A 16,101-nucleotide genomic window follows, 5' to 3' on the forward strand; every position below is an offset into this window, starting at 1 on the left:
TATTGGTTTAAACCAGGCAGTGAGGAGGCAACATATTGTCTCCTCAACATCTGTCAAACACTAGAGTTGGGTAAAGGGTTCGGCCAGAACATCGCCTGTTCACCCGTTCTGCGAACACCAGGATTTGCAGGGCGTTCAGCAGGTGTTCACCCCGCTGAATGCCCTGCAATGCACTGCGCGCTGCACAGTGCATTCTAATCCCTAATTGGGCAAAGCTTTGTCCAATCAGGGAGCAGTGAATAACTGGTTGTTAAGGAGCGGGCTGGGAGTCAAAAAAAAAAAAAAAAAAGCCAAATAATTTTTTAACCACTTAAGTACCGAGCCTCTTTTCTGAGATTTTCTAGTTAAAAACAGTTTTTTGCTAGAAAATTACTTAGAACCCCCAAACATTATATATATATTTTTTCTAACACCCTAGAGAATTAAATGGCGGTCGTTGCAATAATTTGTCACACCGTATTTGCGCAGCGGTCTTACAAGCGCACTTTTTGGGAAAAAATACACTTTTTTGAATTAAAAAATAAGACAACAGTAAAGTTAGCCCAATTTTTTTAATATTGTGAAAGATAATATTACGCCGAGTAAATTGATACCCAACATGTCACGCTTCAAAATTGCGCCTGCTTGTGGAATGGCAACAAACTTTTACCCTTAAAAATCTCCATAGGCGACATTTAAAAAATTCTACAGGTTGCATGTTTTGAGTTACAGAGGTGCTCTAGGGTTAGAATGATTGCTTTCGCTCTAACGATCGTGGCGATAACTCACATGTGTGGTTTGAACACCGTTTTCATATGTGGGCGCTACTCACCTATGCGTTCGTTTCTGCGTGCGAGCTTGGCAGGACGGGGCGCATTTAAAATTTTTTTTTTTTTTTCTTATTTATTTTACCTTTTATTTTTTATTTTTACACTGTTCTTTTTTTAAAAAAAATTGTGTCCCTTTTATTCCTATTACAAGGAATGTAAACATCCCTTGTAATAGAAAAAAGTATGACAGGACCTCTTAAATATGAGATCTGGGGTCAAAAAGACCCCAGATCTCATATTTACACTAAAATGCAATAAAAAAAATAAATAAATGTCATTTGAAAAAAAAAATGTCCCTTTAAGAGCTATGGGTGGAAGTGACGTTTTGACGTCACTTCCGCCCTGCAGAGGTATGGAGATGGGTGGGGGCCATCTTCCCCTCACTCATCTACATGCCTAACAGGACACAGGACCCGATCGCCTCCGCCGCTACCGACAGCTCCAGTAAGCGGCAGAGGGCACCGAAGCGCGGCAGGAGGGGCCCATCTCCCGCCACTGATAAAAGTGATCTTGCAGCGAATCCGCCGCAGAGACCACTTTTATCTGAAAGCGGACTGCCCACTGAAGAAGGTGTGTTATTAATAACAGCGTGGGGATCCCCCCAAAATCCATACCAAACCCTTATCCAAACACACACCCTGGCAGACCAGAAAAGGGGGAGACGAGCAAGGGCCCTCCTTCCAGAACCGTACCAGGCCACATGCCCCCAACATGGGGGGTGGGTGCTTTGGGGTGGGGGGGTCAGAGCCCCGCACCCCAAAGCACCTTGTCCTGTTGATCCCATGTTGATGAGGACAAGGGCTTCATACCCACAACCCTGGGCTGTGGTTGTAGGGGTCTGCAGGCAGGGGGCTTATCGGAATCTGAAAGCCCGCTTTAACAAGGGGGCCCCCAGATCCTGCCCCCCCATGTCATGTGAATGAGTATGAGGTACATAGTACACAAAGGGGGCGGTGCCACCAGGTGATGTTGCCAGGTGGCTCCACCCCTTACCTATATAAGAACTGTCAAATGTCAAGCCAGGCATTCGGTGGTTTGTTTTAGTTGACGGTGGAGCTAATTTTTTTTCTTTCGGGTCCGGTGGTTGCGTGATTGATGATGGTTTATTACTTTTTGACACTTTTTTGGTGAATGGGCAGGAGTATAGTACCCCATACTCATTCACATTGGGGGGGCGAGATTCCGATAAGCCCTCTGCTCGCAAACCCCCACAACCGTAGCCCAGGGTTGTGGGGATGAGGCCCTTGTCCCCATCCACATGAAGACAAGGTGCTTTGGGGTTGGGGGGGCAGAGCCCCTTGCCCCAAAGCAACGCCCCCCCGAGGGCATGTGGCCCGGTATGGTTCAGGCTATGTTATGGTTCCTGACCTGCTGGGCTGCATGCTTGGATAAGGGTCTGGTGTGGATTTTGGGGGGGACCCCACACCTTTTTTTTGTGTCAGAACTTTTTCTCTGTTCGGGAATTCTGGTGCAAACCAAACAGGGGGCCGTCTCTATCAAACATTCTCGGGTCACCTTTGAGAGAAGCAAGATTGCCCACCGCCTTTGTGAATGAGCCCTTAGTTGCATTTGGTGATGGTATAACCCTGTGTTTGATCCAGTTTTACTGCCCCAATCCCTACCACCGTTAGCTGCCGAGGCGGCAGCTGAGATTGTACACATACTGTGGTAGGGATTATATCCCCTGTTGCTTTCGGCTGGCAATTAGGACCCATTCAAATGAATGGAGCCACTCTGCAAACGCCCTGCAAACGTGTGCAATGACTGCAGTTGAAGCTTGCTAGTGTGGGGTCAGAGGGGTTAAAGCAAGTGGTGAGGAGGCAATATAACTCCTCCACACCACCTGCTCTAACCACTGGTTCTCTCTATTCCACAAGGTTTCAGGGTGCTTGCAGAGTGACCCTACTCACTTGGGTCCCACTTAATGGGTGCTACACCTGCCAAGCCTGACAGGGTGTATACTTTCTGATGCATGTGACATGTGTACACCCCTGGCCACTGCAGCTATAGGAGTGCAGTTGGGGTGGTAAAAACTGGGCTCAACTATGGGGTTTTACCCCCCCCCCCCCAAACCGCAACAAGCCCTTACAGTTGTGAGCCCCCTATCATAGTTTTTAGGGGACCTCTGGGATGAGGACAGAGAGGGACCCTCTAGGATGAGGACAGAGAGGGATTCCTGGGATGAGGACAAAAAGAGGCCCCTAGGGTGAGGACAGAGAGGGGCCCCTGGTATGAGGACAGAGAGGGGCCCCTGGGATGAGGACAGAGAGGGGCCCCTGGGATGAGGACAGAGAGGGGCCCCTGGGATGGGGACAAAGAGGGGCCCCTGTGATGAGGAAAGAGAGGGGCCCCTAGGATGAGGACAGAGAGGGGCCCCTGGGATGAGGACGGAGAGGGGCCCCTGGGATGAGGACAGAGAGGGGCCCCGGGATGAGGACAGAGAGGGGCCCCTGGGATGAGGACAAAGAGGGGCCCCTGGGATGAGGACAAAGAGGGGCCCCTGGGATGAGGACAGAGAGGGAACCCTAGGATGATTATACACGGTGCAGTATTTCATAAAGCAGTATTACATGCAATTCTCCAAAGTGCAGGAAAAAGTGACGGCATTGACAAAAAGCACTATCACAATGTGACAAAATATATTTAAAGAGACACTCTGAAGAGGATATGATGAATATGCCCCCTGGTGGAGGATAAAGACAGCAATAAAAACCTGGCAGAGCCTCTAATCCTTTTCAATCATGTTCTTTTGAAGTTCTATTTTAAATGCCCCTGTTGGTTTATTATTATTGTTATCATTATTATTATTAGAAAAAAAAGAAAGAATAGTAATGGACTTTTTTTTGCTTGCCAGTGCCACCTAATAACCCCAAGAAAAGGCAGTGAGTACTCCAAAATTTAAAAAACACCAAAGTTTATTAACAACAATTCAGCTAAAATTCACATAAAAACACGTCCAATAGAATATATTCCCCAAATAGATATGAACATAGGTAAAAATACCAAAGCCTGTAAACAAAATGAAAGCAAAAAATGAAAAAAGAAACCAAAAACAAAAAAAAACAATAATAATACATACTTAGTCAATTACGTACTCACATACATAGAGCCAGAACAAGAACCCAAGGTGCTTAGTCCAAAAAGGACTTTTTTTTTGCTTACATTTTGTGTAAACTGAACAATTCTGAAAAATGCTAAAAAAAAAAATCATCAAATGCAGCCACTGTGCCCCATCTAATGCAGCCACTGTGCCCATCATATACAGCTACTGTGCCCATCAAATGCAGCCACTACTCCCCCATCATATGCAGCCACTATGCCCATCATATACAGCCACTGTGCCCATCAAATGCAGCCACTGTGCCCATCAAATGCAGCCACTGTGCCCATCATATGCAGACACTGTGCCCATCATATGCAGCCACTGTGCCCATCAAATGCAGCCTCACTGTGACTGCCCGCCCGTTAGCTGTCTGACTGGCACTTACCCCATCTTGGTCAGGCAGCGGGTGACAACAGCGAGCTGTGCGACAGGCAGTGGATCAAGCGACGGCTCCTGTGTCCTCCATGCTTCCTGTGCATCTCTTCTTCCCTTCTGCTAGGCGTCCAATAGGTTCGCCTGTGCCTTCAGCCAATCGGGTGACGGATATTAGACCCTGATGCGCTTCCTGATTGGTGGAGAGGCTGTTCAGTGTTAGAAAAAAAATATTCATTTGCTTTTCTAACACATCTGGGAGGGCTCCGAGCACAAAGCTCTGCCCTCCGAGTCCACCTTTTTTGAAGCCTATTAGAGCCTATGGCTCTAATCATGTGCTTAAAAAAAAAACACCCCCGCAGCTGTAATTAAGGCGCCCGGTGTCCGAAAAATCGGATGAAATTCGATCATTTAGACAGTTCGGACGTTTTTCGGACAGTTATTGGGCACAAGTTGGTAATTGGTTGGGACATTTTTGAGCCAAAAAAAAACGAAGGACAAGTTTTGAATGCCGAATGAACGATAAATTGAAAGGTTGTGTTTCTCGTCCAAACTGTTTGCACTGGGTGTATGTGATAAAAACAAACAAAAAATCGATTAATTTATGTCCATTGGAACGATTTATCCGTCATTACATGATGGCACTATCATTTGCTCTCATGGCCGAATGTTCGTTTTTCGAAAATGGGTTTTTTGGTATAGTGTATGGCCAGCATAAGACTCTATCTATATATCTACACTATATTACAATATAATAATAATAAAATGAATAATGTAATTATATAGTATAATATATATAATAATTAATATACATGTAAATAAATATATAAATGTATTATATATACATATTAAAAAAAAAAATCTAAACATATAAATGTATTACATAATAATGTGAAAATATAGTTATTATAATAATATAACATATATACTGTGTCATATCATTTATCATATGATGCACATATAACAATATTACAAAATAAATATAAAATATATATAATGTAGCATAACAATAACAGTAAAATAATGTACTCATAAAATGAATGCAACATTTATAAGAGATCTGTAATAACAGACAATCTCAGCCTCATATCTGACACATTGTAGCAATAATATACAGCCTGCGAAATCTGTAAACCCCGCCCACCAGCCTGTCTGCCCTCGCGCAGGCTCAGTAGCCCCGGTCAGCCTGCGCATGCGCAGTAGTCAGGGGGGGTCCTCTGCGCCTCAAACATGGCCGAGCTGTTGCGGCCAAGATGCTGAGATTTTCCGTGGGATGGGAGGACTGCGGGCGGCCATGGCAAGGCTGGCAGACTACTTCATAGTGGTGGGCTACGACCATGAGAAGACGGGTGAGTGCCCGCTGTGCCCCGCACTGTACCCAGAGGGAGGGTGAAGGGAATGTGGGGGCCGCGTTAGCTATAGCCCCCCCTCTACAGGCCGTTAATGGGCTCGTCCCCCTATGACCTGGGTGCAGGGAGGCAGGTACCATGTCTGTGAGTAGGGGTGTGATGCTGCGGAGGGCTCTGTGTGGGATTCTTCCCATCATGTCACATCCTGACTGACGCATAAGGGGCGGGGGCCCCATTCTCCTCTCCTTCTAGGGGCCCCTGTCATAGCAGGGGTCCTGTATTACTTCTATAACAGTCCCTGGAGGTTGCCCTGTGCACCCTGTCAGCGCCTGGAGGCTGGGCACCCTGTCAGCGCCTGGAGGCTGGGCACCCTGTCAGCGCCTGGAGGCTGGGCACCCTGTCAGCGCCTGGAGGCTGGGCACCCTGTCAGCGCCTGGAAGGGGTCACTGTAGGGTGTGCTCTGCATTCTGTCTGTCACCAGAAGTTGCACTGTGCACCTGGTCAGTCACCATATCAAGCATCCCGTCGATCACTGGAGGTCCTACTGTGCACCCTGCATGTCACCCTGCTTGTCGTAGTATGCAGCCTGCAGGACACAGGTGATCCCGGTGTGCATCCCGCAGGTCATTAGTGGTCATAGTGTACATACTGCCGGTCACTGGGAGGTCATAGTGTGCAATCTGCAGGTCACTGGTGGTCCTGTGTGCATTCTTCAAGTCACCGGTGGTCATAGTATGCACCCTGCAGGTCACTCAAAGACATAATGTGAATCCTGCAAGTCACTGAAAGGCATAGTGTACATAGCGCGGGTCACAGGAGGTCATAATGTGCTTCCTGCAGGTCACTGAAGGTCAAAGTTTACATTTGCATTCCACTTGTGGTCATAGTGTACATCCTGCAGGTCATTGGAGGTCATAGTGTACATACTGCAGGTCACTGAAGATGACTGGAGATTAAAGTGTACACCCTGCAGGTGACTGGTGGTCATAATATGAATCCTGCAGGTCATTGGAGGTTACACTGGGTATCTTTTATCACTTACTGAAGGCTTCTTCCTGAGGTTCTGCAGATTATTGTACAGTATTTACTAAAGGAAAATCCACTGAGCACTTGGAAGTGCAGTCGCTGTAGATCTGAGGGGGACATGCAAGGAAAATAAAAAAGAGCATTTTTGCTTGCACTTAATTGGATGATAAAATCATCAGAGCCCCCCTCCTCCTTTCGGAGCTTCCCCTCCTCACTTTAGAGCTTCCCCTCCTCATTTCAGAGCTTCCCCCTCCTCGTTTCAGAGCTTCCCCCTCCTCGTTTCAGAGCTTCCCCCTCCTCGTTTCAGAGCTTCCCCCTCCTCGTTTCAGAGCTTCCCCCTCCTCGTTTCAGAGCTTCCCCCTCCTCGTTTCAGAGCTTCCCCCTCCTCGTTTCAGAGCTTCCCCTCCTCACTTTAGAGCTTCCCCTCCTCGTTTCAGAGCTTCCCCCTTCTCGTTTCAGAGCTTCCCCCTTCTCGTTTCAGAGCTTCCCCCTTCTCGTTTCAGAGCTTCCCCCTCCTCATTTCAGAGCTTCCCCCTCCTCATTTCAGAGCTTCCCCCTCCTCGTTTCAGAGCTTCCCCCTTCTCGTTTCAGAGCTTCCCCCTCCTCATTTCAGAGCTCCCCCCTCCTCATTTCAGAGCTCCCCCTCCTCATTTCAGAGCTCCCCCCTCCTCATTTCAGAGCTCCCCCCTCCTCATTTCAGAGCTCCCCCCTCCTCATTTCAGAGCTCCCCCCTCCTCATTTCAGAGCTCCCCCCTCCTCATTTCAGAGCTCCCCCCTCCTCATTTCAGAGCTTCCCCCTCCTCATTTCAGAGCTCCCCCCTTCTCATTTCAGAGCTTCCTCTCAGATCTGCATGACTGCACTTCCAAGTGCACTTGTAGTGCGCAGTGGATTTGCCTTTAGTAAACCAACCCCAGTGTGTGTTCTCCACCATTGCACTCGGCACCTGTCAATGAAGGAAAGCCTACAACTATCCTGAGATTGCACATACTTGCCATGCTGTGTTCTGTCATTGATGAAAGTTGTGCTGTTCATCAGCATTGGAATGTCATACTTTGCGTGGCGAATGAATTGTGCACCGAGCATCCAACGTGTGCATAGAGGTCACACTGGGCATACTTTTCTGTGATTTTTGGATTATGAATATTTGTGTCTCTCTGCTGTGATTCAGCAGTACAGTTGTGAATTTATGCTGTTTCCATGTAGCTGGACACGCCATGCATTGATGTGTGCCCCGTGGCGAAGGAGTCGCCTTGGTACTGCGCCCAGCCCTTCAACTGATGCCTGTCCTACCCTTTTATCTCATGTTAGGGTGTATTATCATGGGGTAATGGCTGTTTTGTAACTGCCTACACAGTTTATTTCTTGGCATCCAAGTTGTAAATGTCAAATGGGCCTCCAGCCAAAGGTTTCTTGCTTTGGGTACAGTGCAGAAAGATTAAAGTTTTCTTGGACTATCCTAGCATTTCTCAACCAGGGTTCCTCTTGACTTTGCTCAGGGCTTCCTCTTGACTTTGCTCAGGGCTTCCTCAAGCAGAGAACAGATTGATCTCCCACGTACGCTGACCACCAATGGAAGCAATATCCCACTAACCACCAATGGAAGTGGTCTCTTCTGTGTTGATATATATAAAAAATTTCAATATTTTTATTGAAAATAAATTGGTTGATAGAGCAGGTGTGTTTTCAGAAACCATGCTCTGGGGGTCAAAAACATTAGGCACTCCGCACTATTTTTTATTTCATTTGATCCCTGAAGAATCTGCAATCTACTGATTGCACCATGAGCTGTAGGTATAATTATTTTTTTATCAGGGATTCCATGAGACCTGGAAAAATATTCCAAGTGTTGTCCCTCAAGGATAAAAAGTTTGAGAAAGGCTGATCTAGCCCCTACGTCTTTAATCGCCCAAAGATTACACAGATGATGAGAGTTTATATGTACTATAGATGTTCCTTCTCATAATGAGTGGCGTCTTTCTATGGTGGGTTTCATCCTGGAATGCTACCAATACTAACTACCATCAATATTGACCACATTTATTGTACAATGCAGACTACCTAGCTTGTACTAAAAAAAACCCTGGGGAGATCCTTCACCCCAACATTCTTGTTCTTTATCTGGCTTCTAGTGATCATTGATGTCTTCTTGCCATCATACTATTCTCTGGTCACTATTAGTATTTCTGAACTTGTGATTTACAATGTGTCCACCGTGCCTTGAATGTTCTCAGATGTTTCCTTACAGGTTAGGTCAGCCTTTGTTAACTTTTGAACCCCAGAGGAACGAGGATCCCGTTTTAAAACCAATTCAGTGGGGGTCAATGGGAACATTTTATCTTACGTTGCTGGTCAATAGGAGGGATGCAATCCTTAGAGTCGTGGTCAGAGTACCACCAATAAAAAGATCTGTTGTTATCATGTTGCTGCTTTTGCCAAATGGTGTTGGCCCCAGAGCTATGGAGGTATCATCAGATGGAAGATCAGTCAGCCACAGCTCAAGGAGCCCCTGTCAACCTCCAGAGGAACTCTAGGGTACCATGGAACCCTGGTTGAGAAAGACTGTGTCGGGTCCCAGAGTGATGTTGGCTCCAGAACCATGGAGACCTCATCAGATGGAGGAATACTAGGCTGCCATGGAACTTTGATTAAGAATGACTAGGTTAGGTCCTAGAGCAGGGATATGCAATTAGCGGACCTCCAGCTGTTGCAGAACTACAAGTCCCATGAGGCATAGCAAGACTCTGACAGCCACAAGCATGACACCCAGAGGCAGAGGCATGATGGGACTTGTAGTTTTGCAACAGCTGGAGGTCCGCTAATTGCATATCCCTGTCCTAGAGGTTGCCAAGTGGTGTTGGTCCCAGGACTATGGAGGCCTCATGAGATGGAAGGTCAGCTACAGCTCAAGGAGCCCCTAGCAACCTCCGTAGGAACTCAAGGGTTACATGGAACCATGGTTGACAACCGGGTTAGGTTGTAAAGGTTGCCAAGTGGTGTTAGCCCCAGAACTATAGAGGCATCTTCAGATGGGAGGTCAATCAATCACAGCTTAAAAGAACCCCTGGAAACCACCTGGAGGAACACTAGGGTACCTGGGAACCCTGGTTGAGAATGACTGGGTTAAGTCCTAGAGGTGGTGGAACTGTTTTAATTGTTCCCTGGATACACTGAATATGTAACACATGATATTGCAACATGCTTGTGTTGCTTCAGTAGAAGAAATAGGAGAAGGGTTTGTTTTATTTGTAATGGGGAACTGTTCAATTCAAAACTGCTTGCAGGAAAAAAAATAATTTAGGGTTTTGTTGTTGAGAGATCTCCCCTCAGATTTTGTCCAGGTAACACTAGAGCAGGAAGTCAGGGGGAAATCTTTTATGGGTCACAGCAGCAATAAAAGCATTTTAAGTAGGCCTGTGGTAAGTTGCGTTTTTAGTGCTGTGTAAAAATGTTATAGGAATTTTTTTTTTTTTTTTTGCCATTACAAATGTGTTCAATATCGGTTTCCTGGACTTGGCTGGATTCATATATATTATTTCCAGCCCCAACCTTTGGCTATCTCCTGACTCTCCTTACCTGCTTGTTGCCCTGACCTTTGGCTATCTCCTGACTCTCCTTACCTGCTTGTTGCCCTGACCTTTGGCTATCTCCTGAATCTCCTTACCTGCTTGTTGCCCTGACCTTTGGCTATCTCCTGACTCTCCTTACCTGCTTGTTGCCCTGACCTTTGGCTATCTCCTGAATATCCTTTGTTGTCACAGTCTGCTGCTTCCACTCTACCTCCCTGCAGACTACCGTGAGCATGAGCTGGGAGGCCCTAGGGGTCGCTGTTACAGGAAATGATGGAAAACCTGACCAGTGTAGACACCAACAGCCATAAAAACCTGACAGAGTCGTCTGTCTCCTGGCTGCCCCTGTGCAGTAGAGCCCTATTGAGATATATATGGGGCTCACCACTCTGCATCTCCCAGCTAGAGAACAGTGGTAGATTGGCCCCATAGAATTCTACAGGGCTCTGCTGTGCTAGGAGACAGAGGGCCACAGCTGTCAAATCTAGTTAAGCATGCATCTCTGGAATGGGGTAAGATTGCTTTTGCCAGCTTAAAGGGGCTATTAGGATGAGTGCAATTTCTCTGAAAGTCCACTTATCCTTTAACGCAACGCGAAGACTTGATTAAGGCGTCCAATTTTTTTCTGAAAGTGTACTACTTACCCTTTAAGGAAGCAACATACCCAAAACATCCAAAAAACGGACATGCATTGTTTTTGGCTGTGCATTGGAACTTTGTGGCCTAAGTGTGTTTGAGTTCATTGAATTGCAGTAATGCGCACATTAACAAAGCTCATTGGACCAAGGTATGTATGGGCCCTCGATGTTATCAGCCCCTATGATCCGTTTTCCCTTCTTTTCAGCCTCTATCTCCCTTGTCCTATCTGTCGTCGTTAATATCCAAGTATGGTTTTACAGCACACATGATAATTGAATGTCAGTCATATTGTCATGGGTATGCAGTAATTTTTGTCTGTCCGCTTACCTCTCCATGTGTTCTGCTTAAGGGGCCAGCCACTCTCACCTGGCTGCTTAAGTAATCTCTCCTCAAAGCATGGCTCCACCCTAGCCCCTATCAGGGAACTCTATATTAACCTGTGCACTGCAAGCCAGCTCTGCTGATCAATATTGTGTGTTTGGCTTTCGTGTGTGGCTTGCTGTGTCGTCTGGGGCTGATTCCAGTTACCGATCTTGGCTTGTTCTTGACTAGCCCTACCTTTTTGTTACCCTGACCTTTGGCTATCTCCTGACTCTCCTTACCTGCTTGTTACCCTGACCTTTGGCTGTCTCCTGGCTATCCTTTATTGTTGCTGTCTGCTGCTTCCATTCTACCTCCCTGTAGTCTACTGTGTGAGCGTGAGATGGGGGGGGCCCTAGGAGTCGCGACCTGGAGCCAGACTGCAGCTAAATCCATCCCCACCATTAGGGGCCTCTGGTGAACACCCACTGGCTCTTAGACTCTGCGCCCTGGGAAATGTCATGCTCTATCTCCCAGTTTCATCCGTGTAGATACTACAGGGTACCTGTCCTGCTCTCCTGTATATCCTATTGCTCCATCTGCAGCAGTCAGCCGTAGGGTCCACTACCTTGCGGTGCACTCCAGACCCCAACAGGGTGCATCTGTCACTTGGACTCGCGTGACCTGACACAGATTTTTGGAATGCACCAGTAGCAGCGAGCCAGGAAATGCAGCCATCAAATTTTATTTGTATAAAAAGCTCTGATTTTAATATTTGGACCATATGTTGTTGACATCCTCTGCGAACCCTGGGAAAATAAAAATGTGGTATTCATGATATTAGGAGCAGAGACTTTTAATCCAAGGTTACATCAGAAGTATGATCGTTATGAGCCAATGTTAGTTGTCTTTATTTATTTTTTACTCGTATGCCGTGTTTCCCCAAAAATAAGCCCGGGTCTTATATTAATTTTGGCAACAAAAGACACAGTAGGGCTTATTTTTGGGGTAGGTCTTACCCTGTAATGTGCTGTCTTCTCTCCCCCTCTCTCTCCCTGCCTGTCAGGAATCCTCAGTGTGAACCGAGTTTAAAATGCTTTAAAAATCTATAATCCACTCTATTACAGTAGTATATAATGTACAATGTGTGTGTTTCTGTAATTGTGGCAAATACCTGCTTTATAGCGCTGCTCGGCGCTTCCGTGACCCACCGGAGCTCTCTTCCCCGCTCCGAGCACTGCTGAGGGGGGGAGGCGAGATCCCCTGCTGGGAGAAGAGAGGAGGAGAGCAGCGGGAGGTCGGCTGAGCACCGAGAGCCACTGCACTGAAGGTATTTGGCACAATTATATTACAGATACGCACACATTGTACATTGTATACTACTGTAATTGAGTGGACTATAGGATTTTACAAGCATTTTAAACTAGGACTTATTTTCGGGGTAGGGCTTAAATTGCAGCCCTCCTGGAAAATAACGCTAGGTATTCTTTTCGGGGGAAACAGGGTACTGCTACTTTAACTGCTGGACTGCTGGAACTACAATTCCTAGTTGCTGCATGCTGTCAAGAAGTGCTGGGACTTGTGGTTCCTCAGCAGCCCCCAGTCATAGGCGTGCGCAGGGGGTGTACCAGGTGTGTCTGGGCACACCCTAATCACCTTGCGCAGCACCCCCTGCTGCCCGGGGCCCCCTGTCACCCCCCCCCAGCGCTGCTGACTTCCCTCCCCTCCTACCTGCTGCTGTGGGGGTTGTCAGGATGGAGAGCGGGGGAAGGGGCTGGTAAATGTGTCATTTTACCAGCCCCTTCATTTTCTGAATAAATACAGTGAGTGATCGGTACCGATCGCTCCTGTGTCCATTCATAACTGAAGCATAGTAAACTGTGTTTGTGAAGGAACAGGAATCTATCTAGCAGATAGCACTTCCCATTCGTTCACTGTCCAGTACAGCTGAGGCTGCAGAGAAAGGGACTGGGTAATCTGTGTCCTCAGTCCCTTTCACTGTCTCAAAAGTGAGACATCAGAGGTCGTTTAGACCCCTGATATTTCACCAAAGTCCCACAATAGGGCGCTTAAAAAAAAAAAAAAAATATGTAAAAAATATAACGTTATAAGAATTTAAAAAATTGTAAAAAAATAGTAATACAAAAAAAAAAACTACTGACACCGTCCTACTGCCCGTCTGACATTGTCCATGTTTTAATACATTTTAAAATGTTTGGTTACATTAATTTATAATTGTGTGTGTGTGTGTGTGTGTGTGTGTGTGTATATGTAAACTTTGGGGTGCACACCTACGCCCCAGGTATAATCTATACAATGCCGCCCGTGGAATTAACATAGCAGTTTTTTTTTTCTTTTGCGCACCCTGTAACATACTGTGATTACATGTTGATTTCTGACAACAAATCCCTTATTCTTCCATTACCTGGAACGGGCCAAGCTGTCCAGCAAAAATGTCAGTTATGGGAGTTGGGGCCAACAGTATTACACTGCTGAGAGTGCTTACAATAGTTGGCTTTTAATAATATTGTTTAAAGTGATAATAAAGGCTTGTCGTTTTAATTTTTAAAAATAACAAACATGTCATACTACCTGCAGGGGTTTTGCTCAGAGCAGCCTTGATCCTCCTTCGTCCTCATCTCGGGACCCAAAAGTGGAACTTCCACTTTAAGGACTCCTAACTCCCTGACATGCACATTTGGCGTATCATTTTTTTTTTTTTGGGGGGGGGGGGTGTGGGTACCTAGTTTTGACAGGAACCCAGCTCCCTCTTCTGCTCGCGCCGTCTAGGTGGCGACTCCTCCCCCCCCTCACTGCAATCTTCTGGGACACGTCACAGGTCCCAGAAGATTGTGCGGCCATTTAGGATGCACGAAGCGACTTGAGAATGCGCCCCAGGCTGTGAAGCCGCAAGCTGTCACAGCCAGGTTCCCCCCCATTGTGATGCCAGTGCGGGGGGGAGAGAACGGAGGCTTTGGGCGCATCGCTGGACCGTGGGACAGGTGAGTGTGTGTTTATTAAAAGTCAGCAGATACACTTTATGTAGCTGCTGACTTTTAATAAACAGAAAAAAACGAGTGGAACTCCGCTTTGTGAGGAACATCACTTGGGTTGTGAGAATTAAAAGTCAGCAATTGCAAACACTGTAGTTTGTTGAATTTTAGAAAACAGAAACTTTCCAGCCCCAGAAGTCGGGCGCTGTTCTTCCCCGCAGCTGATGCTTCTTGGGCCTTCAGACTTCCGTGCCGCTATCTTGGATTTGGGAGCTGGCTTTGACATCCTGATTGTCAGAAACCATAAAATCAGACCGATCCCGAAGTACAATTAAATCACACTTGTTTAATAATTAAAGTAAATGGAACAAAACGTAGTCAAAACATAGCCAAAGTTCAGGAACTGATGAATAGTCAGACAAGCCAAACGTCCGGGAGCCGGAGATGAGCGTAGTAAAACAGCAAGCAGGATCTGGAGCCAGAAGGGATGTCAGCCAAGCAAGTATTTTAACAGGAATGCAGGAGAGCGTTTGTTGACTAAGGTGATGTTGAGCAAGGCGAAGGCAGAGATCCTCTGGGCTGGACGGCTTAAGTAGGCAGGACTGACGAGCAGGATATCATCAACAGCTGAGTAACTGTGGAGAGAGATAGGAGCTGGCAATTAGCCGACAGCTGAGCGGACAGCTCAGAGAAGGAAGGGCTGAGCCCAGCCCTGACACTGATAGCTCACAGCTGGCTTCCGACTATGTGGGCTGAGGTGACGCCGTCCTGGCCGGAAGATGAGGGAGTTGGGTGCCTGAAGAAAGGAAAGAAGTTAGAGCTTCTTCAGTCTTTCTGAAAAATAAATATTTGTAGCTGCTGGCTTTTAATAAAAGGAAAAATAAAAAAGATATGGGGGATGAGTGTGGGATAATTATGACCCTACCAAGATTCTATCCCGAAAGAAGCATGTACTGTATAACGAAAAAAATGGGTGGGACTTTGCATGTACATTGTGGGGTCTGATGAATGCCTAAACTAGTAAATTTATAAAAATAAACAAATGTTTATTTTACACATACATATAATTTCATTTAAAAAAGAGAAGAAGACAAAACATTTGTTAAAAAAAACAGTTACAGTATGGTTGTCCAGGGTGTGATTAACCTGGCAGTGGAATCCGAAGAGATGGCCTACGCGTTTCGTGGCCTGACCCGCTTCATCAGGGCCTCGGATTATAACACAAGTTATGTAAATGCTGTAATGATAATTTTAATAAAAGGAGACTCGTCTGTCCAGCGCCGCCCTCGCCTGGGCTGGTTCTTCGCCAGTCTTCGGGCACCATCATCATGTTTAGTGTGGGAAGCTGGCTGGAACTCCTTGTGTCTTCCTACTGCACGTGTGCGAGGCGCGCTGCTCGGTGTCAATAGACTCGCAGCCTGCTGGGACCTGTGATGAGTACTTTAGTTGCATTTTTTTTTTTTTGTAGGACCTTCTGCCAGCAAGAACCTTCCGGTGTTCATGAACCCTTAATTAGTCACATGTCAACTGGGACCATCAGTTACGCTTATCCGGTAAAGACAAGAAAAGATTAGGTGGTTTTCAAGGGATAACTTGTACCTTCTTTCATAGATAACTTAACTGGAAGCAGGAGAACTGCAGTTGGGTTCAGGAACTCTTGAAGGCGTTGCGTTGTGTTGATGGAAGCATGATATGATCAGGCGGTGTGTTGATGGAATTCGCAGGTTGTCATGGCGATGCCTATATCTAGAATGCAGCATATCTGGTTCTTCTTTTATTTGGATTGTTACATACATTCTTTTTTTAAAGCGGTATTAAACCCAAAACCGAAAATATAATATATTGCAGCTTACCAATCATTAGATGTCGTGGCTGCATTAGTTTTCATTTTTTAGGCCCCCTCCCTCTGTTTTCACCTGCTGATCTGTTAACACAGGTAAAAC

General features: G+C 46.4%; 1 protein-coding gene across 4 annotated transcripts in view; it reads left to right on the plus strand.

Moving 5' to 3' along the window:
- Window positions 1-5,460: 5,460 nt before the first annotated feature.
- Window positions 5,461-16,101, plus strand: part of SBF2 (SET binding factor 2) — a 514,395-nt gene continuing 503,754 nt past the window's right edge. For all 4 annotated transcript variants that reach the window (XM_073604094.1, XM_073604095.1, XM_073604096.1 and 1 more), the window contains exon 1: window positions 5,461-5,633. In XM_073604094.1, coding sequence (XP_073460195.1) covers window positions 5,477-5,633 — 157 coding nt within the window. In that variant the 5' untranslated portion in view covers window positions 5,461-5,476. The remainder of the gene's footprint in view (window positions 5,634-16,101) is intronic.

This window comes from Aquarana catesbeiana, linkage group LG11 (genome assembly GCF_042186555.1).
Source record: "Aquarana catesbeiana isolate 2022-GZ linkage group LG11, ASM4218655v1, whole genome shotgun sequence".
NCBI classification, from domain to species: domain Eukaryota; kingdom Metazoa; phylum Chordata; class Amphibia; order Anura; family Ranidae; genus Aquarana; species Aquarana catesbeiana.